Genomic DNA, 24,333 nt, shown 5'->3' on the forward strand with positions numbered 1-24,333 from the left:
TCTACACTGTACTGTGGTGACCATGTTCTCAAACCAGGTACATTAGGGAAAAGAGCCCTGGAGACCCAACCCTCCTCATGGGATGTCCCACAACCAGGACAATGCCACCGAATCAGCTTCCTTCAGAGAAAGGGTGGCCCCTGAGGTACTGTCTGAACTCCAACTTCTGGTGGGCACAAGCCCATGGGGCCTCAAGGCCTGCGACACCCAATTCCTGTGAAGACCTACTGTCTTCGCAGGAGAAAGGAAGGACATGGTAGGGGCTGGATTTACCACTGTCTGGGGCCAGCTGCTTCCTCACATAGTTTTCCACCTAAGTGAAACATGTCCACCTGGCACCTCCCAGGCAGAAGACCTAATTCCCTAAACACCCAGTGCGTGCCAGCACCTCAGTCTGCATATGAGCTAGACTGCATGACACACACTCCTCAAGAAAGGGAGTTTTGCAGACTTGGCCTGCCCCAGAACAGAAATGCAGGAAGCCTCCAACTTGAGCCACACCCTAAGGTTTCTACCTTCTGTAGGTGGCTGATGGGCCAGAGGCTTGATGCACATGCACAAACTTGTACACACCCCAGACACAAAAGATGCTGATCCCAGGTGGAGGGTTTCACATGGGAACATTCAGGCTACTGCAGGGAAGACCGGAGCTGAAAGCCCAGGGACCCAATTCCAGTTTTTAGATTTGTTCTTCAGAGACACAGATGGCCTGGGACAGAAAGTGGGGAGCAGCAAGTACGGGCTACTGTGTTCCTTTTCCAGAAGCCAAAATAAGTTGAGAGGCATACACTGGAGCCAGCAGATGTCGAGTGAGCCACACAAAGGACATGTCTTTTGATTTTTCACATACCCAGAGATGGGAGCTTGGTTATTCTATCCCTACTTCCCATAGCCCAGTCACAGGGACAGAGAAATGGAGTGGAGCAGGGCAGGCAGGCTCCAGTGAGTCAACCTCCCTGCTGCCAAAACTGTCAAGGTCCATTGTGATACTGGTCACAGACTCTCTTAAAAGCAATTCTCTTAAGTTCATGGTTCCCAGAGGCCATTCTAAACAGCTGTAGCCACCACCCCTTAGAAGACACAAAGAGTAAAAAAGGCAAATGCAGAAAGAAGGCGGCCTCCAGATGCCCCTATTCAGAGCTCCCCAGCTTAGCACTGGCTGCTCTCTTTGGACAGGTTACCCCAGGGGCTGGCCACAGGGAGCCTGGCTCAATATCCCACTGGGGTAAGGGCTGGGCTGGTGGGAGAGCCTGGGAGGCTACAGGAAGCGTATTTGGGAATCACTGGGTTATTGCTGCATCTGGAGTGACAAAGGCTGAGCCACCCAAGCCAGAAGGAGCCCTGAGGCCTCATCCTCATCTGAGTTTCATTCCTGGAAGAGTGCCCAACATTAGCTTTTGGGCCTCCTCTTCCAGCAATAAGGAAGCCACAACTGCGTGGGGAAGGTAAAGACAGGCCTCATCCTCACTCAATGAGCTCCACGTAGTTAGCAGGGAACATGCCAAAGTGGCCATCAGGCCCGTAGCCACGCCACCAGCCTTCGTCGATCACCTCAATGCCCGTAATGAGGTTCTCAGGGTCAAAGGAGATCTCAGTATCATCAGCTGCAATGAGGGCAAGACCAAGTGCTGTATCAGGAGCTCTGCCCCTCCTGTATTACAGCTCAGAGCAGCTCTGCTTCTTCCTCAGAAGTATCCCACTGCCATTCAGCCCACAGGGGTTCAGCATCACCATTACCACAGTGCCCACCCTCCCAGGGCACACTACAGAGCACTCCTGCAAGCTCCCCAAAGACCCTGCGAGCTTTCCCCAAAGCCTCCACCAGAGGATGCTTGGGAGCCAGTGTCCAGGCCTGGCTCATCGCACCGGTCAGACCTGTTTTACAAGGATAGCAACTGGGATTCCTGCCAGTGGATGGTAAGCAGCTGTCTGGGGCATGTTGTCCAGGCTGTTCAGGACAAAAGCTCTAGTGCCATGGTCCTGACCACTCCAGAGAGGCTTCCGTCTCCAAACTTGCCTCCCACTCCCGTGTCTGCTCTTCTTGACATCCCTGGGGTCCATCCCTCAGAGCCCTAACACTTGCCCTTGTCCCCTAACCCCAGGACCTATGACAGCAAGGTGGAGCACCTCACCTGCCTGATAGTCGTATAAGGCCCGGGCGCATAGCCCTTGTCCACTGAGCCCCTGGCCCTGTGTGTAGTGGTCAACGTGCTCAGAGCCAGCACCTTGCTGCTGCACCTGCCAGGATGAGGAAGATCACATTACCCCAGATTCACACTCAGGTGGTTCAGATGAAGCTGGTGGGGAGAGGACGGCACATGGAGGGCATGAAGCAATGAGGAGCAGTGGTGGGGTGTGTGCAGGGGTGCTGCTGCCCTAACTATCACTTCAAGGTACACAGCCAAAAGACAGCACACAAATCCCTCGAGCCATGAACTGCAAGGCATTCTCTCCTTGCTTGGTATCAATGACACAACACAGATGCTGGCCCACACAACTTATAGCATGGGGTCACTACAAAAGTCAAAGGAAAATCCACATGTGCTTAAAAACCTGCAGTGTGGGACTGGCTCAGTGGCAGAGCTCTTACCTAGTGTGCTCAAGGCCCTGGATGAGATTCTCAGGACTGAAGAAAAAAAAAAAAAAACGGAACCTAATCTGGGTATGGTGATGCATGCCTGTGATCCTAGCACTCAGGAGACTGAGGCAGGAGGATCTCTAATTGGAGACCAGCCTTGGCACCTGTCTTAAAATAAAACAAAAACAGGAAAAGGAAAAACCAAACCTCTGCAGTGTGCCATGGAAAACTCAAGCCTGTGGTCCTTTACCCACTGCATCCCACCACAGGGCACCCACCTGTGGGGGATCCTCATACAGGGGCTCCTGCTCTGGGGGCTCCTCATATGTGGCTTCTTCCTCTTCTGCCTGTATCAGACATGGAGTGCTGGGCACTGGCTCCTCACAGACATCTGTACCAGAGAACACAACATGTTCTAACCCTCCCCTTCCCTCAACACCCCCCCACCTCTCCTCCATCACCCCCCTCCGAAGCCCCGAGTGACAAGCGCCTTGCCTGCTGTGGGCCTGGACACGGCGGGAGTTGGCTCTCTGCTAAAGGAGGTCTCTGGTTGAGTGAGCTGTTTCTGCAGGAAGGGGCTCCTCAGCTTGCCTGCAAATACCATGCCCACTACTTAAAAACACCACCTAAGCTGGGTGCCAGTGGCTCACATCTGTAATCCTAGCTACTCAGGAGGCAGAGATCAGGAGGATTGCAGTTCAAACCCAGCCTGAGCAAATAGTTCCACAAGACCCTCTTGAAAAACCCTTCACAGAAATAGGGTTGGTGGAGTGGATCAAGGTGAAAGCCCTGAGTTCAAGCCCCAGTACAAAAAAAAAAAAACAAAAAAAAAAACCCAACAAAACAAAACAACAAAAAAAACCACCTGGGCTCCATACACAGGCCCAGGTGTGCTGGAAGCAGCCTACGGGAGCTGGGCCCAGCAAGTGCCACGGCTATGTGCTGAGTAATGAGCTGGTGGGCTGCCCAGTCTTGTGTCCTTTAGGGACCAAAGTGATCAGCATGGTCACTGATGAGGTCAAAGGCAGGAGGGATACTGGGGCCCCAGACAACGGTTTCCCTTGTTACCCCTGGAGGCCCTACGCAGGACTTCAGGCTTCCCCTTAGCCCACCCAGGCCTTGTGGCCATGCCCATGTAGAGTCCCACCTGGCTGAGGGCTGGGGATGGAGGTGGTGGACATGGCCCTCTCCTTCTGCTTGAAAATCTCCCGCGGGTGTGGGGCTGACTGAGCAGTGGACTCCTAGAAGGACACACATTGACCCCAACATTGAGCAGGAACCCAAGAGCTTCTTACCTCACTGCTCTACCTCAGAAGGTAGGCCTTCCAAGTGGTGGCAGGGGGTGGGGTGGGATGGCAGTATGTGTGCACGAAGCTGAGGAACTGACAAGGCCTCTCCCAGGACTGGGCTGTGGTCCCTGCCAGAAGCTTCTACCCCTGGCTTTCCTCCCAACTGGTACCTCTGATGTGCCCAGATGTGGCTCAGGTTCACTGCATAGGTCTGGGTTGCGCCCTCCCTTTGAGGCCAGGGGCTTCAACATGTGACTGAGATGGGTCCAAACCAGCAAGTTCCCAAGCCGTTTGAGAGGAGATGACCAAGACTCACCCACTCCTCTCTGTTCCTTGAAACTGCTTCATGCTGCTGCTCATACAAGCTGCTGAGAAGATCGGGTGAGGGGGAGATCTGAGGCTTGTTGGCAGCCCCTCTTGCTCTGCCCTGTCCTCCTCCCTCTGAGGGATTAAGTGAGCCCAACTGAGGGTAGGCTCACCTCGGCAGGCCAGCCTTGCTGTGCTGCTCCTGGTAGCGCTGCTCCCGGCGGGCAGCCTCCTGCAGCTCCCGCTCCCGGCGCTCCTGTTCCAGCCGCTGCTGCTGCTCCTCAGCTCGTCGCTTCTCCTCCAGCCTGCGGTTCTCCTCCTCTTTCTGCAGAAGGAGCTGCCTGCTCAGCCCCATGCTGCCCCCTTGGCCTCACTCCTTGCCAGCATGGGGTCCCATAGCTATGGCCCATTGCTCACTAGCCCTGGACTTAACCATCTGTGAATGGGCAGGCAGAACAGTCACGACAGTCCGTGCCCGCCTGGACTGTCACTGCACTCACCTCAGCTTTGGCCCAGAAGCTATCTTTGCCAACCCTCTTGATCTCAGACACAGCATTGGTCTTCTGGTACACAGAGCCCTGTGGGGCACAGAGCACAAGCTGGAGACCTGGTCCCAAGTGGAAGCTCGGGACTACGGACACAGAGGAAAGGGCAGCACAGAAGATTTACTAGGCTTTTGAGAGAGGAGGTGAGCACAGTGGAGAAAGAAGACCAGAAGTTGGGCATGGTGACGCGTCCTAGCCTGTAATTCTAGCACTCAGGAGGGTGAGGAAGGAAGATTGGGAGTTCCAGGCCAGCCTGGTCTGCATAGGAAAACTCTGTCTCAAAAATAAGCAAAAAAAGAGGCTGAGGGAAATGCTGCACCAGGGACATGGAATCTTGACAACACTGCTGGGGTCTCTAGTGGCACTCAGCCCTTATAGATGGGGAAGAAAAGGCCCTGTCTCAGATTCCTGAGGACGAGGCCGTTCTAAGGCAGGCCTCCTGCTAGGCTGCTCCTTAGACGGCTGCCTGACAGCAGTGTGTACAGGAATCGCCACAGGTCGCAAGTGCATGTCTCATGACACAGCTCCTGGTTGTCAGCTCCACCCACTGCTAGAAAGGTTTCAGGTTCTGCTCTGATGCCACCTGAAGTTCCTACACAGTGGCTACTGCCAGGAGCAGCCCAGATTATGCTGGATCGTGGCCCTACATGGTGAACGGACTATCAGTTACGTGTTCCTAAAGAGCCTCTACCCTGTGGGGCAAACCTAACCAATGTCCAACATAAGGCTACTCAGAAATGTCACAATGAATCACTCCCCCTGTACAATTAGCGTATGCTAATTAAAAATTAGGAAAAAAATTTTCTACTCTGACCACACAGAGCTGGCTCCAAAGGCTCCAGCATGGCTAACTAAACCACAAGTTAGGTGGGTGTCCTTGTAGAGTTACTACCTATGGAAGCAGGCAGGAGGAAACCAGCCACCTAGACACTGGGAACAACCCTCAGGCCTGGAACAGCAAGGGGTCAGTGATGGGTGGGTAACACTCACTACTGGGGCCTGGGGCCCTGTATCCTGGAAGCTGCTGCTCTCTTTGTGGAAGCTGTAGTTGGCCCCAGAGGCCTTGGCAACTTTCTGCATGATGCATTCTGGCTCCACATCCTCCTCAGCTCGTGCATTGATGGTCACGTGGGCCCCCTGCAGCAGGAACAGCACTTAAAATGTAAGTTTTGCAACACAAGAGGCTAAAGTCCCATCTGTCCACACAGCAAAGGCCACCACCACACAGTGTCAGAAGATGACAAGGCCTTGCCTGTGCTATGTGATGTACAGTCCCCATTGCAGCTCAGATGTATAGGCATGAATCACAGAAAAGGCCTTCTTTCTAACAATGAAAACTAACTTAAAAGGCTACCTGGAAACAAGCACACTTTCTTTTTTTTTTTTTTTCACCAAAATCTAGCCACTTTGTTTTTTTATTTTTTTTACTTTTTAACAGACTGTATTTTATTTATTTTTTTTTCATTTTTCTTTTATTATTCATATGTGCATACAAGGATTGGTTCATTTCTCCCCACTGCCCCCACCCCCTCCCTTATCACCCACTCCGCCCCCTCCCTCTCCCCGCCCCAATACCCAGCAGAAACTATTTTGCCCTTATTTCTAATCTTGTTGTAGAGAGAGTATAAGCAATAATAGGAAGGAACAAGAGTTTTTGCTGGTTGAGATAAGGATAGCTATACAGGGCATTGACTCACATTGATTTCCTGTGCGTGGATGTTACCTTCTAGGTTAATTCACAAGCACACTTTCTACAAAAAGTGAGCCACTGATTTCTTCCTGAGAAGCAGTCCCGTGACCTCAATCACTCTTACTATAGACCCAATACACTTGGAAGTCTCACTGGGATACAGCTCAGTGGTAGAGCATTTGCCTCACAAGTGGGAGGCTCTGGGTTCGATTCCCAGCACTGCAAAAAAAGTTTTTTAAAACCTGGAAGCTTCTCTTTCAGCTACAAGATGAAAAAATGGAGGCATTTCTGAAGACCTATGGGCAGAATCGCAAAAAGTCACCAGACAAGTGAACTACAAATTATTTTTGACATAAATGCTATTGTGGCACTGGGGTTTGAACTCAGGGCCTTGCACTTGCTAGGCAGGTGCTCTACCTCTTTAGCCGCTTGAGTCAAAATGCTTTTGAAATTGAAGTACAATTGTAGGACAAGTGACACACATCCTGTAGAAATGCACTGGAAACAAGGCACCAAAGGAACACACACTGAGGTGGTGAGCATCAGTGGTTTGCTTCTCCCTCCAAATCCTGACAATGCTGCCGAAGTGCAGAGTGAACATGAACAACAACCCATGGCTCAGCCTTGCCCACCAGATCAGTCTAGCATGGTCCTCATGTTGGCCACATCTCTGCCTCCTGAGCACCTGCTGACCCAGAGGGGAGCAGCCTCTGGACAAGCCCTGAGGGCCCTCAGTGGCCATGCTCCTGACTCCAGGTGCCTTGCACCCAGGAACCTAGGATGTTTAATCCTACAAGGCTGCTTATAGGGCAGAAGAACTGGCTCAGCCCTCACCTTCAGGAAGTTCGCCATGGTGCTGACATGGTTGGCGCATGCTCCCTTCCGGACATCATTCACACCCTCGCCTGTCTGCAACACAAGCACACCTAGCATGAACCAGGCGTCCTCCAAAGCCACTTTCCTGCCCACAAGTTCCCAGGAACCTGGAAGCTTCCCTATCTCCTTTAAAAGACAGTCTCCTCCAGATCCCCCTCCCCAAGCAGAATCCATTCTTCCAACTGAGTCACACAGATGAGATTACCCCCTCACACCTCCAAGACCCTGGGCAGGAAGCTGCTGGCTTCCACTGTGGGAGTTATTTCCAGAGCCCTCCTGGTCCCCAACTAAGGGGGGGTCTGCTCTGCGGGAGCCCCTGTCCTTGTACTCCCAGGCTCCTGAGCACTCCCTCAGACCTTCTACTCCATCGGAGCAACTACCCCAAAGGGAATGGGGCAGCAATTTCTTATGACTGTTTTCACTTCATTTTGCAGGAATAATTTTGGGTTGGAGGGTGAGTTCTGTGCAGCAAGGTCAGTTTTTCTTTGGACCACAATGAATCAGTCAACTATTCTGCTCATGAGCTGTTTGGTTGATCTACTAAGTCAAACCAGTGAAGTCAAGTCAAAGCAGGAAAAATGAGAGGGACTTTCCCCAGTCACACTAGATGAGTCCACGTACCCAGTTGATGAGGACAAACTTGGGCAGGCCAGAGTTGGGGTCCTTCACCCTGCAGAAGGCATACATCACCTTCCCGCTGTTGAGCTCCTCCACCAGTTCCTCCAGGCCACCCTCTGCAGATCACAGGGAAGGTGAGAGGCAGTGGTGCCCCTTGCCTGCCTCAATGCTTGGCCCACCAGGAAGGGAACACCAGGGCTTCTCAACCCATCTGCCTCAGAATCATTCTGGGAACTATATTTAAAATTAAGTTTATGAGACTGTGAGTATAGCTCAGTGGTACAGTGCTTGCCTAGCATGTACAAAACCCTGGGTTCAATCCCCAGCACTACCAAAGAAAAAATTAGATTCCTTGGCCCAATCCCCACTAGGCTGATTTTTATAGATATGGTAGAAACCAGAAGTATACATTTCTTCACTTCTTTTTGGTGGTATAGGGGTTTGAACTCAGGGCTTTGTACTTGTAAGACAGGAGCTCTACTGCTTGAGCCATGCCTCCACACTTTTCTTCTCTGGTTATTTTTGAGACAGTCTTACTTTTTGCCCCAGCCAGTCTAAACTGTGATCCTCCTATTTTAAGTTTCCTGCTGCCACTGGGATGGCAGGTATGCACCACCATGTCCAGCTTTTTCTGGTGAGATGGTGGTTTCGCAAACTTTTTGCCTGGGCTGGGCTGGAACTGTGATCCTCCCAATCTCAGGCTCCCAAGTAGCTAAGATTACAGGCATGAGCCACAGGCTATAAGCATACACTATGGCAAGCACCTTAGGTGACTTTTTTACCCATACTAGTTTAAAAAACACTCCTCTAAACCCAAAATAAAAAATGTCATTTTCACTGTAGACCAGCCACCAGCCTTCCAAATGGAGGATCTCTACATCAATTTTACTATTCCCTGGCCCCTGCTAAAGGCCAGGAACCATGGGGCTCCTAAGTCACCCCTGTCAGGCCCCACAGGTCAGAAGGTAGGACCTTTTGGAACAGCCCACAGCTGAACTGGCTCCACCCTCAGTTTCAGAGAGGAAGGTCAGGACAGGCTGCCCTAAATGAAACCTGCTGATTTGAGCTTCAACCCCCAAAACTCCCCAAGTCATAAAGAGGAGTTGGAGTATATCTTTCAGCTACACAGACCTGCAGAACCTGAGGCAGTCAACATGCTACATTTGCAGCAGAGTCCTGCTTTGAGGCAGTGGAGACAGCAATAGGAAACTCAGATTGCTGATATCTGCAATTCCCAAGACACCTACCACGTCATGTGAGATGACCACCTAGGGGCAATCTAGAAAGAGAACGTACCAGAAAGAACAGCTCATAACAGAAAGGTACTTTCTACCAGCAATTGCTAAACACGCACTTGTTTGACCAAGCAGAGAGCATATTCTGGGCACTTCTTGAACAACGAAGCCATGTTCTGTTTGGGACTGGGAGTGGGAGGAGGTCAGGCAGACCAGACAGGGCAGATATGCTGGTCTTGAGCATAGGGAAGGGTTGAGTTTCAGCTGGGGGGAAGGGAGGGCTGTGGACCACATCCTGACATCTCTGGCTTAGTCTACTTGCCAGCCTCTGTCCAGTGGTATCTGAAAGCTGGTCCTTCCTGCACAGAGGCCCCATGACCACCTGTAGCAACACTGCCTTTCTTTCCCCTATAAGGGCAAGGCCACTGTGTGTAGCTGGCCAGGGCAGGACAGAGGCAGAGGAGGATACGTCACCCATGAGACCCAGACAGAGAAGCACTGCCCTGGCCTGGGCTGAGAAAGCTGAGGAGAAAGCTGTTTGTCTTCGTCAACAAACATGTGAAACCCAAAGCTGGCTGCAAATGCCCAGGGTCCATGCCAACCAAGGGACTGATATGACACCAGCCCCCTGGCTCTGCCAGGTGCTGGTCCACAAACAGGGATCAGGGAATCCCTTAATGGAGCTGACATGGTCCTACTCCCACTCTTAGAGGTGCAGGTCTCACCAGTCAAGTCACAAGGAGAGGATGTCTGTGTGCCTTTTCTCCTGCTTTGAGACTGAAATGTCAGCAGAATTGGACCAATAACAGTCCTAGCCTCTCCCATTTGTGTACCTCATTCTGCTGCCTCCCGGAACTGAGATCCCACTTGGGGTCATACTCACCCCCTGTGCCAGCCACACGGATGTCATTGCTGTTGCCTTCATAGGTAAAGAGAGCCCTGAAAGAAAACACACTTGGGCTCAGTGGCCAGTACCCTGGGCTCCACCTGTCTTCAGCAGACCTACCAGGGCAGGCTTAGGTGCAGGCTCCACTCCACCCTGCTCTGACTTACCAGGCAGGCACTCAAGGGGCTGCTCTGAAGCTGACTACCTATGGGGCTTTCAACGAGGGACAAAGACATGGAGATGGGGAGCACACATCTACTTAGAGGAAAACATAAGCCACGGATTTTAGGCTATCTTTCTACACAGTCATGTGTCAAATACTCATCTGGTTACCAGGTATATGAATTTGAAACCAAAGCACCTAAAGGAAAAGCAAGAAGGAGAAAGACACATACCAGGCACCTTGGGAAACTGCCCAATACCTGTGCATGTATCTGTACTGCCTTCCATAAGGCCTAAAGGATAGGATAGCAGGTCTTTCCAGGTATGAGACTCTCCCAGTAAACATGGACCTTGACAGATGTGTACAGCATCAGAAACCACAAGAGACAATGGTACTACATGAAATTCCAATTAAAACTGTCTTTTCTTTTTGGCAGGAGCAGTACTGGAATTTGAACACAGGGCCTCAAGTGTTCTACCACTTAAGCCACACTTCCAGTCTTAAAGTCTGAGTTAAGACCACCAGGCTGCCACGCCTCTCATGGTCGGATGACCGACCATAGGCAAGCTTTGTTCCTAGCAGAGCCTTAACCCTCCATGGTTGACACTGGGCTGTCTTTATTCTCCTATACAACTCAATTACTCATAAACTCTGGAAAAGATTTTGGTGTATAAACTTGTGTGATGGGGGTGGCAAGAAAACAGTAAATTTTATTAAACTGAGCCATGGAAAGTCCCTTGACTAAAACAAAGGCTACTCAAGGAGAACACCTTGGTGGTTGCCCAGAGGCAAGCAAGGTTCCTCACAGTGCACACAGAGCCCAGCCGCCAGCACCAACTATGCAGAAGTGCTACCTAGGCACAGGGTAGAGGCACTGATCCATCTGACAATAAGGCAAGGGCAAAACTTGGCCTAGTGTCTGTCATCTCCCCAGCAGATAGAGGCTCCAGGAATGAGGGCTTTGCCAATGCCACTGGTGAGATGGACTTGCCTGAGAAAGACAAAGAAAGCAGGCATAAGTTAGCAGGAAGGAGACAGGCCAGTAGGAAAGAGCTCTGTGTAACAGAGTAGGAAATAGAATACATGAGAGAAACACCCAAAAAAACCCCAGAGAAATAAGGAGAAAAGACAAGGTAGGAATTGGGTATTCAGCCTGAGTTGGTGGAGCCTCTGGAAGAAAGAAGCACATTCTTGTTGACAGCCACAAGCCCTAGTTGCCAGGGCATGAGGACTGGCACAGTGGTGGGGGATAGATGGGATCTGGTAGCTAATAAGGCCAAGCTTGGTGTCTGCCACTACCCCTGACTTTATCCCCCTTTCCCCTGGGCATCATTCTACACCTCCAAGATTGTTTCCAGTTCTGGACTGGAAATGTAGTTCGAGTGTACCTGCCTAGCAACCGTGAGGCCCTGAGTTTAATCTCCAGTTCAGAGGAACATTTCCATCTTCAGTGGAGCTCCGCCCTTCTTTCAAATCAACATGAAAAAATATGGTGTGCTGGACTATGCATGGCAAGGAATTGTGGGGTGTCAAGCACCTTATCATTCAATCATTCTTTCCAAATATGTATAGTAAGAACCTGTTTACTGTGACAGAAGTGCAGCTATGAACATTTCCTAAGAGGTTCTGCCCATGGAACCACCTTTTACAGGAGAGACAAAACACATACTTATTTGCTACTGGGGAGTGAAGAAGGCACAGAAAGTGACATATGAACCAGATGAGAACAAATCAGGGGAAGATCTGGAGACAGGTCCAAGATGGAGAGCTGAGGCTGTGTCTCTGGCCGCAAGTCCTGGTACAATGGCACCTGCTCTGTGTGAAACTTTTTATGACCCACCAAACTGGAGACCATCTCTTCTTTGATATTCTCTACAGCTCAGTCCATCCATCATCTGAGCACCTACTACATGTAGCAACTTGGCATCAGTTACAGAGGTAAGGGCCACCCCACTCCTTCTAGTGAAGAGATACAGGTGACAAAACAAGTTACAGAGGTAAGGGCCACCCCACTCCTTCTAGTGAAGAGATACAGGTGACAAAACAAACATGAGGGTTTAAGGCATGTGTCAGGTAGGTATCTGAAGGAAGTAAAAGTGGGAAAGAAAAGGGTCTCTCTGAGAAGGCAGCCTCAGAGCAGGGAGGAAAGTTGGGGACCACCTGGGATGATATGGAAGAAGTATGCTCCAGGCAGAGGAAGGAGCAAGAGTGAGAGCTTGCAAGTTTGAGGAAGGAACCAGCTTACAAGTTTGAGGAAGAGAAAGACTGCGGTAGAGTGTTGGTGGACAGGTGTGGCCACAGTGAGGTAAACAGGAGGGGTAGCAGGAACAGGATCAGGAGCCAGTCGACAGGCAGGAGTCTGGTCTTTCTTCAAAGTGCAACAGGCAAACACTGCAGAGTTTTGGGCAGGGAAGTGAGTTGGTTCAGGTATCTTTTTTCATAGTCTCATTGAGTAACTACCTAAATTTCTATAACAATACCAGTGGAGACCAGAGACTCATGCAGCTGAGTGCTATAACCTGCAGTGCCGTGGGAGCCTGGAAGTAGGTAAGGAGGCAGCAACACGGGTGTCTGGGTAGATGAGTATGTTGAGAAGAAAGAGTAGATTCTGTACCCTCAGGAGGGACAAAGAGTAGATGGAGCAATCAGTGCCAGACCAAGGTGGCAGCAAACAGCACTGGTAGCACAAGATAAGGTGGCAGTAAGAAGCCCAAGAAAAGTCTAGAAACACGGGAGGCTTGCACAGCTGGGCTATGAGGTATCACACCCTCAAACAGTGATGGCTCCTCAGAAGACTGAGGCAGGCGCCAGGGAAGTACAGAGGAGACAAAAAGCACTAAAACAAGGGGACATTGTGAATCACAGAAGCCTTGCCCAAAGAACAGAAAAAGGCTCCATGAAGGGCCAACACAAAGGCAGACTCAGCAGGGAGAGCTTAGGTGCTGACCACAGGGTGGGATGGTCTCACCATGGCTCCACCTCTAAAGGCCAGTTTCTGTTCCCTAAGATTGGTCACCTTAGTCCACCATTCTCAGCATATTTCTAAGAACTGAAAGTGCTAAAAAATGGTCAATAAAAGCAATTTAAGCAAATGGGAAAGTGAAAGGGTATTGCCACACCATTTATTCACACTGAAGAGTGCTGACCTGTGTGTGTGTCTGTGTGTTTGTTGGGGGGAGGAGTGCAGAGGTGGGGGAGAGGCTTCCCAAAGTTAGAATCCATGCTGCCAGTACTGTAAAGACCTATTAACTGAATGATGAGACCTACACAATGACAGCCTAGTAGAGGATGCCTTGGGTCGGTGGAGGAGGGAACGTGGGACCTTTTCCCAGATAAGTGGCCAGTATCCTACTTCCAGTCTTCTTCCCATGACTCAGGCACAGGAAAGAGAAATGGAGGTCCTGCAATCCACATTCAGAGAAGCAGGGACACAGACTTCTGACCTCCTTGACGGAGCCTTCAGGGCAAGCACATGTTCCCATCCCTGATCTCAACATTAGACAAACCCGTTGAGGCTTCCGCCTTCTGGGGGTGGGTGGGGGTGGGGTGAGGGCTGCGGAGGACCCGCACCTGCAGAGAAGTCCCAGTCTGGAAAGAACACAGCGAGGCCAGCAAGCACAATCAGGCCGGGTCCTCCACCGAGGCCGGCGGCGCAGAGCCGACACTAGGCAACAGGGGGAAGGTCTGGGGGACTCGCGGATTCCCCCAGGCTGGGTGTCACCCGTCACGCACGGCGGGGCCATGGTGATGGATATGGGGCGGGCACCAGTGGATGATCCCGCAGCACCTGCGGCCCGACACTCGCGCCCCCGCACCTTCCCCACCCCCATCTTCCCCGCCTCTGGCCCAAGCCCCGGCCCGCCTCGGTGCCCACCAGTCGGTCGGGGACTTCTCGGTGACCACCCGCACGTAGGCCTCCTGCAGCGCCGGCCCGTTCCGGCTCAGGTTCGCCGCCATGGCACGCCCCTTGGTCCCCGCGCCGCAGCAGCTGCAGCTTTCCAGCCCAGCTTCCCCTGACTGACTGCTCCCAGCCTCGCCTCCGACAGCCGGAAGCTTTGTCTCTGAAAGCGAGGCCACGCCCCGGAGGCCGGAAGCGGAAGCAGGGAGGAAGGGCAGGGAGCCCACTTCTGGGCTTGGTGCCCGGATAGCTGGCTTGAGCTTCCGGTCTGCCGACGCATGTGAACTATCCGAGCCAAGCCTGCACGGCCTCTGTTCGCCCTCTAAGTGATCTTCCGGGACGCGGACTAGCGCTTGCTGTGTGTGTTTGGGCGGGGCGGGGGGGGGGGTCCTAGTCCAATCCTCCAGTTAATGCCCTCACTTGAAAAATCGTAGATTTATTTTTCTTCTTTTTTTGGCGGTACTGGGGTTTGAACTCAGGGCTTTGTGCTTGCTAGGCAGGCATTCTACCACTTGAGGCACGCCCCCAGCTGAGATCATGGATTCTTGGGTGTCTCTTCTAATGCGTACCCTGAGCCATTATGTGGAACCTCATGAAAATTTGATCTGCGATGCTGCATGTGGTGCTACATGTCTGTAATCCCAGCACTTGGCAGGCTGAGACAGGATTGCAAGTCCAAGGCCAAAAAAAACTGAGGCCAGGGTAGTGGAGGAATGAAGAGAACTGGCCTTGTGCAGCACTGCCACATGGGAATGGTTGCCCCCTCTGGGAGGAAGGGCCCATCTTGCCTCAATCCTGCTCACACATTCCTTCTATCCACAAATGAGCCTGCACTGGCCGAACGACCTGAAACAGGCCAGGCCATGATGCAAGGCAGCTCACAGCTTCCTTCCCTGCTCCTTCTACCTCTGCCTTCCCAGTAGTTGGGATTACAGCTGTGAGCCACCTGCACTGGCCCTATAATGGCCTCTCTTTACACTTTAGAATACCATGTGAAAGGGATGGGTTGTTAAAAGATTAGGAAAAGGATTAGGGGAAAGATGAAGATTAAAGATGGGGAAAAAGCTGATGCAGGTGGTCATGCCTGTAATCCTAGCTACTCAGGAGGCAGAGATTAGGTGGATTGAAGTTCGAAGCCAGCCTGGGCAAATAGTTCTCGAGACCCTATCTCAAAAAATCCCATTACAAATGGACTGGTGGAGTGGTTCAAGGTGTAGGCCCTGAGTTCAAACTCCAAAACTGAAAAAAAAAAAAAAAAAAAAAGATTGGGAGAGGAGGCAAAAGTAATGGCTTGCACTGTTATAGGCTCACTAGTGATGGGAAGTAAAGGTGCATCAAGAATTCTCCTCCTGCTCTAGTGTGTGGGGAGCTATTTCAGCAAGACAGTTCAGGGAAATCCTCTGAGAAGAGAACACTGGAGCAAAGAACAAATGAGGGTTGCAAAGGGGCAGGTCATGGGAAAATCTGGAAAAAAGTGTTATGGTGGAAGCCAGCCTAATGAGTCTGAAGGATGGGGCAGAGGGAGAAGGCGGCCAGAAGGGCCTTGGATCTTATTCAGCATGAAATGGATTTTAAAGAGGAGAGGATGTGACCTGTCATATGTAGACCATCTTCACTTGTCTTCCACTCCCATTTTTCTTGTGTTTTATGTGTGTCCCCCCCACCCCTCCACATCTTTTTTTATTTTTTGCAGTACTGGGGCTTGAACACAGGGCTTACATCTTGAGCCACTCCACCAGCCCTTTTCAAGATAGGGTCTTATGAACTATTTGCTTGGGCTGGCCTTGAACTGCGATCCTCCTGATCTCTGCCTCCTGAGTGGCTAGATTACAGGTGTGAGACACCAGCACCCAGCCCCCCTCCACATCTTATATACTGCAAGTGGTCAGTGCTTTGATAATAACATTGAGTGTAACTAGAAAATTACTATGATGACTAGCAAGCAGTGACAGTTCAGTCACTGAGGCCATTTTGGATGGACTTGGAGATGCCAGGGTGAGAGACAGACTCCAAGGGACAGCTCTATTGTCACCCTCCAACATGGAGACTGGCCAGGAACCTGTTCTCAAGGTGCCCTGTTGCAGGTAGCTGGATGTCATCCAGCACATCTGATTGGAAGGTGGAGGCCTGGGGAAAGTGAGGCGGAGGAGGAGACATACTTTTTAGGAAAATCAAGGAAGCCACTATCTGGTCTGATAGTCCCTCCTACCCCCAGTCTCTTTAGCTTTTTTTTTTTTCAAATAAAATCTGTCAATAGGGAATTCCAGACAAGGTAGGGGCACCAAAGCCAGTGAAGAACAAGTTCTTCCTCCCCTCACTAGTGGGCAGCAGGTACAGGAGCCAGACTCTGGAGGGGAGGCTGCTTAGGTTGGACCCTCAGTTCCTCCCACATGGCAGCAGGCTACTGTCTTTGGGATACTGGCAGCCACAGTCTCCTTTTTCTCAGAGGACCCAGCATCCATGACTAAATCCAAGACAGGTCTGTTACCCAGTACTCCAAAATAAGAAGATGTGCCCAAGAGCCAGCCATGAGAGGGAACGAGAGTCAAGTGGCTCCATGCTGACCTTAGGGCTCCTTCTCTGCCTCCTTGGATACCAGGGACAAAACCCAGGCCAGGAATCTGCAGATGAGGCCTATAAGCACTTCTGACACCAAGGAAGACTTCTTCCTGAATTTCAGAGACAGAAATATGGTCTTCACTGAGCAACTGCAGAGGTGGTGTTGATAGACTGTTCCTCTCATGGACTACCAGACTTGATGGACATTTGCATACTGGGATTTTAATCCCTTGCTATGAGATTTTGATCCTTTGCTGTGTTCTTGGAACTCCTGGGTCTTCCTGGAGCCTGGCAGAGGATCACCATCTCAGCTTCATTCAGCAAACCCAGAAACTGCTGGAAGAATTAATAGCCATTTATTCATCATAGATCCGTTGCTTTAAGATATGGCCCACAAAGGAAAAAAACATTACTCCACAATTGGCTTTTCAGATCTGCTAAAGATACGGGTGACACAGGAGCCACCCACACCATAGTTCATCTTGGAACAAGGCTTTATTTTCATGGTTTTGTGATCCTTTTGCCTCTGCTTCCTGAGTGCTGGGATCACGGGTGTGCACCACTGCACCCAGTTTAGAACAAGGCTTTTTGATCTAAAGATCCTGTCTTCCAGGTTGACTGGAGCCCTGGAAGCATGGTAAGTGGGGGAAACCCAGGAAATTTACTGGGGTACAAGCTTGTCTGAGGGGATCTGGCAGGTACAAAGCCCACTTCAGGCTGGCAATGAATGAGTGAAAAATTGCCCTGGGGACCGCAAAGAGCTGATTTTACTTTCTTTACTACATTTCTTCAGCAGAGAGAGCAGGCTTCTTGGGGAAATTTTGACTGGATCTGAAAAAAATCTATGTTTCTTGGGAGTTGTACACTATTATGCTTGAAAGACCAGAGTATGGCTACTTAGAGCCCCAACACCAGCTTGGGCCTGGATTTTCCCCTCCAACCTGCCTTTAACATGTGAGTCAGTCCCCCTTTCCCCGACTACTACATGAGTCATTATCTGCTCAGTGCTTTGTGATGCTCAGCTGAAGCACATGATCTCATGTAAGGCACGACGCTGCTGCTCAGCGGAGCGAGGAAAACCTTGCTGAGTGAAACCTCAGTAAAGGCATTCCCCCCATTCATTAAGGTTTATTGTTCTGGGCTGGGGCTGTAGCTTGGGAGTACACGCACATGGCCCTGGGTTCGATCTCAGCACTACAATATATATGTGTATGTATGTATATGTACATACATACATACACATATATATTCAAAGGGGTAGAAAAGAGACAGAGATTAAAAAAGCAATCTTCACCACGGTGAGAAGTAAGGAATGAGGGCCATGGGACCCCAAGGGAAGACTTATGGAGGAACCTAAATGGGGACAAATACAGACCAGGCTCAGGCTCAGGCTCAATTGTCTTCATCCCTTGCCAAGGAAGTGATGATGTGAACAACCTCAAAATGATTTTTTCACTAGCGAGGCATCTGGCAGTAAGGTTGCAGCTACCACGTGGGAGCTTCTAGAGCAAATCAGTCTAACAAATCAAACTCAATGAAGTCTTCCTGCTCCCAGGAGAGTTTTTTGAGTAACTCTCAGGTGCTAGATCTGTAGACTTCTTTCCAATTGCCTCCAAAGGCCTCACTTTCTCTGCTCCTGTTCTGAGTCATCAAGCATCACTCCCTGGGAGTGGACCAGTTTTATAACCAACTCAGGAAATACAAAGGAAAGGCTGGGCAAGGTGATGTACACCTATAATCCCAGGAGACTAAAGCAGGAGGACTTCAAGTTTAAGGCCAGACAGGACTACATAGTAAGATGTTGTTGAAAGGGAGAGGGAGAGAGAGAGAGATGGGGTGGGGGGGGGGAGAGAGAAAGGAAGGAAAGGAGAAAGAGAGAGGAGGGAGGGAGGGAAAAGAGGGAAGAAAGAAGGAAAAGAAGGAAATAAAGATGGAAAGGAAAATAAAGAAGGAAACAAGAAAAAAGGGAAAAGAAGAAAGGAAGAAAAAAGAAAAGGAAGGAAGAAAGAGAGAGAAAGAGAAAGAGAGAGAGAGAAAGACTAAGTTAAATTTGGTGTTAGCTCCTTCCTCTTTGGAGGCGCTTTACTACAAACTTCGTTTCTGCCCAGATAGCCTAATCTCAAAGCTCAAAGCTCTCAGTTCTAAGGGCAAACTTGAACTGTGCTCCATCTGAAAGCCAAGTGAGGAGGCCCGCACCCAGCAGGCTACTGTAATCAGGAGTCTGAAGAACCTGTTAAGTTTCATATCCTCTATTCTGCCTGGAAGAAAGAAAGCAGCATAAACCTCTATTATCATTTAGTTTCGAAGGAATCTCGTTTTTATTTACATTGGAGAGTCTGTTGCCTTCCTTGTGTTCTAGTCTGTGAATGGCTTATACTTGGACTTTATGTAGGCTCCAGTAGGGGGAGGCAGAGGTGGGGAGAAACCTCATCACATAGAAAAGCATAGCCCAAATCTCTCCAGGTTTCCTAATTTTGCTCTTACTTCTGAAAAAGACAGGTATCTCTCCTGGGATGTTATGTGCTTTATATCTTCACATTTTCCACTTCCTGCTTTTTGGTGTGAGGAGAGAAATGCAGCCTGTAGCACTGTGGAGGAAGATGGTGGAAGACAGCAAAAGTATAGAACCAGGCCTCCACCTTCCGGTGACGCTGTCCCAGATTCTGGGAGCCTTCAGGATGTACTCAGACTCCTTGGGACATGGTTCTATGGCAGACATGTTTGCAGGAAGCCCAGGACAGCACTGAGTTCCAAAGGCAAAGCGTACACAGTGAGGGGCTGGGCTGCACCCCCGATTGATGCCACTTGAGGCCAGGCAGGGGAGGCCAGGGCCTGGTTCCCCAGAGACAAACAGAGGAGGTTGGACAGACAGACCGATTCCAATGTAACCAGGAAGGCTGACGATCCTAATAAACATGGCTGTTGATTTGGCATCAGAGACATGATACTGTCAAAGCCACAGTGGCTGAGAGAGGCACCAATATGCTATAGCCAGAGAAAGTGGATGGCCAACATGTGTGCAGAACAGATGGTGCTCTGTGAGTGGCTCAGAGCTTTACAGGAAGACAGCTGCCTGGCGAGCCTCTCTTGGACAATGTCTCCCATGAAACCTTTGAGGCACTTACATAGCATATTTCTGTGTCCACTCTCTTGCCAGTCTGTTGTACCTGGAAGAAAAGAACAGAGGAAGCGACACTCTCACTTGAAATGGTCATATCACTTAAATATGGAGCAGAGAACATGACTGAAGTGGGGAAATACTGCTGCTGCTTGTCAAACATCCAGGACTGATGGGTAAGTGAAAGAAAGACTTTCCTTGGGTCAAATGAGGTGGAACATGACTTTAGTTCCAGCACTAGTGAGACAGAGGCAGGAAGATTGAGAGTTTGAGGCCAGCCTGGGCTACACAGCAAGACCCTGTGTCAAAAAAAACAAACAAAACCCCAAAATACTCAAAAAACTTCCCTGGGAGCAGGAAGATTTCAGTGAGTTCTGTTGACCCTCCATAATGACCTGTGCTGGACCCTCCACCTCCTCTTCTGTCCTTCAATATGGATGCAGGATAGGGAAGACACCAGAGGTTCAGCTTGGAACAGTTCCAGGCTATATGGCACACAAACTCCAGAACCTGGCTACTGGTACTATCCTCTGCAGCTAGGCCATCTTCCTGTGCCCTGGCCTCCTTGACTGTTTACCATAGAGACCCTATCTGCCTTGTGCGGCCATAGGGTGGACTGGGCAAGTTTGTAAAGCATATGGAGTAGGCCTGCACCCCATGAAGACTATGTAGGTGTGTGCATTTATTCTCATTATTGTAATGAGAGCTGATGCTCTGAGCAGTAAATCAGAGATTTGTAGTTACAGGAGACATTAAAAAAAATCCTCTTTGTTGTATCTAAAATAGCTCATTGGGCCGGAGGCATGGCTCAAGTGGCAGGGAGTTTGCCCAGCAAGTGCAAGGCCCTTTGTTCAAACCCCAGAACTGAAAAAAAAAGTTAAGATAAATAAGTACAACTTAAAATCTAACCAGTTAAAACTCATTTTGACTACTAATGAAGGAATAATGAAGGAAATAATGAGATCTATAAAGGTCCCAAAAATACAAGTTGTAAGCTGAGTGTCAGTGGCTCACGCCTGTAATCACAGCTACTCAGGAGAATCGAGGTTTGAAGCCAGCACAGGCAAATAGTTCACAAGACCCGATCTCAAAAAAAAAACAAAACAACCCATCACAAAAAAGGGCTGGTGGAGTGGCTCAAGGTGTAGGCCCTGAGTTCAAACTCCAGTACCACCAAAAAAAAAAAAAAAGAAAAATATAAATTGGAAAATCTACATTTCAATCTAATCTCCATAGACAGAAGAGGAATAATGAACTAAAAGACGTACTGAAGATATTCTTTAAAAGATCCACAATCCTCTCCCCCCAACACCACACCTGGGATCCTGCTGCCTGGGCTCTGCCACACCTGGCATCTGTTCACTGTGCCATCAACACTCAAGAGACCAACACACTCTGGTAACTCCTGTGCCTGCTCCACCAACCACAGACATGCTCATGCTTCAGTGCAAAGAGTTATGCCTGACCAAGGGTGTCAGAGTTCTACATTTCTCGGTCTGGTAATCAGTGTTTAAACAGAGGCTGGGCAGTAAGGGATGACTGCTGGTGAGACAGCAGCACACTGCTGACTTCAAACTTCAACTGGCAAAGTGACTACAGCAGCATAGCCCACCTTGACTGGTTTCAGCCTCACTCCGAGTAAGTATAAGCAGATAACCCTTTGTCTGTCTTATGCCATAAACCTAATTTTAATCCAGAATCTTCTTGTCAGATACTTCTGAGTCCACTGTTGACTGACCACTGACTTTGCTGGCCTCAGGATAGGGCTTGGCAACAAGACTTAGGGTTCAGCAGTGGTAGCTGATGAGCTATGCAGGAGGGTGAAGTGCTTTCATCTGCTTCTTCCTCTTCAGGCCAAAGGACATTAATGAGAACCAGGAGAACAAGCCCAGGCACACCCACTGCGCACATGGACTCAGCTCGGTCAGGAAGATGTGAGTGGGAACCCAAAGAGGACACGTACTTCTCTCTGTCAGCCTTGTAGGTGTGGGCTATTTCTGGTACCAGAGGATCATCAGGGTTGGGGTCACAGAGTAGAGAGCAGATGGACAAGAGAACTAGGAAGAAAAGAAAGTGTCAGTCAGCTGTGGCCACAGGCTGCAGTCTAGGTGACACCTCTCAAATGTACTTTCTAGAAGTTGACAGAGACATCATCTTCCCTTAACACACCAATCTAATGATTCTGCTCAAGTGATGAGGCATTTGCTTTGCCCACATACTGGACTTTGCAGTTTGCTCTGTGAACTTCCCTGTGCCATCCCAGCAGAGCTCCAGAACACTCTCCTTTTTGTGAGATCCTAGCTGTCACTCCCCTTCTCCATGAAGCTTGTGGTCTTAGCCTGACACCCCTCCAGCCCTCTAGCCTGTGCCCTACACCACACATCTTTGGTGTTTGGTCCTAGGATTCCTGCTTACTGGTAAGAAAACAGGACTTCAGAATTTTAAGGTAACTGTCCAAGGTCATGGACTTGGGATACCCAGGCCCGTGACTGAGAAGCCAATGCATCCTCCTGCTTTGTGCTCTCTCTGGGACATACACTCAGTGGTTTTCAGAGGCCCTGGGCAAAGGGAATCACCCACCACAGCTTGGCAGAACTGTGAGGACTGTCATTTGTGCTTTGCTGTGGACCCATTGTGACTCCAAACTAGATTCAATGAGGCATTAAAGTCCTGACCACAGCCCCCTTTTATTGATTGATTGTTGCACTAGGATTTTAACTCACAGCTTCATGCTTGCTAGACAGGCACTCTACCACTTCAGCCACTCCACTAGCCCCACAGGTTCCCTTCTTAAGACAATCCATCATCCCCCTGACATTCTGAGCCAGGAGGTTGTCACTGGAGGGCTCTATCTGCCCTTCCTTCTTTCCCACTTGAGGGCCCCTCCCTGCCACTTCACTTTCCTTTCCCCTTCCTGACTCTGCAGCTAAGTCTGTACTGGCCCTGAATCTGCTGCTCAGTCTCAGACAGACCCTGGAGCTGGTATACTGTGACCAGCATCCCTTCTTGCACATACTTCTGGGCCTCAGGCAGTGGGATAATGCCACACACTTGAATTCAAGAGTAGAGCTATCTTGGCAGGAAGCTGGACTGTTTCCTGGAGATTAGCCCAGTGGCTCCCACTGTGACCCTGCAGGAACTTATACCATAGTATGGGGTGGTGGCTCTGTCCCTCTGGATTTACTGTGCCCACTGCTGCAGGCCCTCTCCAACCCTCCAAAGCCTGCCTCCATCAGTTGTCCCAGGCGCTATGTGGCCTCTCCCAGGTGTCCAAAGCTCTGCCACTTGCCCGGGCTCAGGTTCTACTCTGCTTGTTTGGGGGTTACTTTTTCACCATCCCACCAGCTCAGGTCACTGAGTTATGTACACACAGCCCGTGCTCAGCTCATCACAGTTCAAAAGGAGTATCTATAGGTCAATACCCTGGTTGGACTGGATTTTTTTTTTTTTTTTTTTTGAGACAGGGTCATGCTATGTAGCCCAGGCTGGCCTTGAACTCACAATCCTCCTCCTTCAACCTCTCAAGTCTCTCAGGTGCTGTGATTACAGGCATGTACCATCATACCCAGCTAGACTGGATTCTTTAATCTCACCCACAGACATGAGGCCAACATCACTTATTTGAGGAAAGGAGGATTCTCCATTGACTGCAAGGCTCCTGGGGATAGACCCTGTATCTCTTCCTTCAGGGCAGACTCACAGTCTATGTTGGTCCTTGTTGGCTGAACAGATAAATGTGGGCACAGAGGCAGTATCATATGTGCCTTTCTGATTTTTAGATACAAAGTCTAAGCAGCATCAGTATTTTCTTTTTGTGCCCATTCACACAATGACTAACTGCTGAGAACTGCTGGGAGGCAGATGCTGGGCTCCACTGATACATCTCCTTGCAGTGTGGGAACATCCTGTGAGCACAGGGCTGGGAAGCGCTGTGTGATGTGGGGAAGCAGCCAGATCTCTCTCAGCCTCCATGACCAGGCACTCAGAGCATGTGTCGGTATTTCTACCTTTGGATACAGTCAGTGCTGGAGACCACTGCGACCGCAGGATATCTAGGCAGATGCTGCCATTGCTGTTGATATTGGGGTGATATATTTTGGTCGTGAAAGCAACCTGCGTAGATAAGAAATCTCAAGTCAGAGAAGTCACGGGGTGTCTGGAAAATAAGTAAAGCAGAAGTAGCTGCTACTGCATTATACCATATTATGCTTCATACAGTCCTGGGTGAGCTGGACACCCACCCCAAGCCCTAATAGAACACAGGAAAGGCAACCCAGAGGAAGTCTCCTGACCCATTTCTTGCTGGAGTCTCATTCTGAATTGATACCAATTCCTCTAAAGCAGTGGGCTCTGAAGAGTAACAAGGAAGTTGGTAGAAAAAAACTCAGAAGTTCAAAGAGCTATGATAAAACAATGGCTCTAATTATGGATACAATGAGGAAACAGAGTTGCCACAAGAAACAGCCAGATAAAAGTTACTCCTCATCCTTTACTTAAGTGGTTATTTTAGTCTAGCCAGCTTGGACAAAACTTGTTATTTCAACCAGCATTGGTTTTGGCTAGACATGAGGC

The 24,333-nt window shown here is 49.9% G+C and overlaps 2 protein-coding genes and 1 long non-coding RNA gene across 8 annotated transcripts in view; 1 reads left to right on the top strand and 2 right to left on the bottom strand.

Moving 5' to 3' along the window:
• Positions 1-805: 805 nt before the first annotated feature.
• Positions 806-14,254, bottom strand: Dbnl (drebrin like). Of its 3 annotated transcripts, none has more exons than XM_074065449.1 (13): positions 14,061-14,254; positions 10,021-10,076; positions 7,906-8,018; positions 7,243-7,317; positions 5,709-5,855; positions 4,674-4,751; positions 4,347-4,498; positions 4,184-4,232; positions 3,726-3,819; positions 3,074-3,169; positions 2,857-2,969; positions 2,133-2,238; positions 806-1,604 (listed from the first exon to the last, which is right to left on the bottom strand). In XM_074065449.1, the coding sequence occupies exons 1-13, from the start codon at positions 14,141-14,143 to the stop codon at positions 1,465-1,467; spliced, it is 1,302 nt and encodes a 433-aa protein (XP_073921550.1). In that variant the 5' UTR covers positions 14,144-14,254; the 3' UTR covers positions 806-1,464. The 3 variants fall into 3 exon arrangements, with proteins under 3 accessions (XP_073921550.1, XP_020018620.2, XP_073921551.1); XM_020163031.2 differs by having other exon boundaries at positions 4,184-4,235; XM_074065450.1 differs by lacking the exon at positions 7,906-8,018 and having other exon boundaries at positions 4,184-4,235; positions 14,061-14,219.
• A 1,572-nt stretch (positions 14,255-15,826) lies between these two features.
• Ube2d4 (ubiquitin conjugating enzyme E2 D4) overlaps positions 15,827-24,333 on the bottom strand; it is a 28,595-nt gene continuing 20,088 nt past the window's right edge. The window contains exons 5-8 of one of the 4 annotated variants that reach the window (XM_074065460.1): positions 23,769-23,874; positions 21,725-21,818; positions 19,769-19,810; positions 15,827-16,976 (exon numbers count right to left, since the gene is read on the bottom strand). In XM_074065460.1, the coding sequence (XP_073921561.1) occupies positions 16,961-16,976; positions 19,769-19,810; positions 21,725-21,818; positions 23,769-23,874 (258 nt within the window). In that variant the 3' untranslated portion in view covers positions 15,827-16,960. Of the gene's footprint in view, positions 16,980-17,119; positions 19,811-21,724; positions 21,819-23,768; positions 23,875-24,333 lie in introns of those variants that run through there. The other 3 variants (XM_074065459.1, XM_074065462.1, XM_074065461.1) reach the window with 3 other exon arrangements.
• Positions 19,809-22,710, top strand: LOC141420743 (uncharacterized). Its single transcript, XR_012445304.1, has 3 exons — positions 19,809-19,937; positions 20,998-21,399; positions 21,615-22,710. It is a non-coding gene; the product is annotated as an uncharacterized lncRNA (long non-coding RNA).

This window comes from Castor canadensis, chromosome 2 (genome assembly GCF_047511655.1).
Source record: "Castor canadensis chromosome 2, mCasCan1.hap1v2, whole genome shotgun sequence".
Lineage (NCBI taxonomy): Eukaryota > Metazoa > Chordata > Mammalia > Rodentia > Castoridae > Castor > Castor canadensis.

Bases quoted from the DNA above. Each gene is read 5' to 3' on its own strand.
- Dbnl (XM_020163031.2), bottom strand. From the start codon at position 14,143: ATGGCGGCGAACCTGAGCCGGAACGGGCCGGCGCTGCAGGAGGCCTAC. The intron at 4,752-5,708 runs GTGAGTGTTACC...TGTGCCCCACAG, and splicing joins CAGGGCCCCAGGCCCCAGTA to GGCTCTGTGTACCAGAAGAC. The intron at 3,170-3,725 runs GTGGGACTCTAC...TGGTATTTGCAG, and splicing joins CATCCCCAGCCCTCAGCCAG to GCAAGCTGAGGAGCCCCTTC.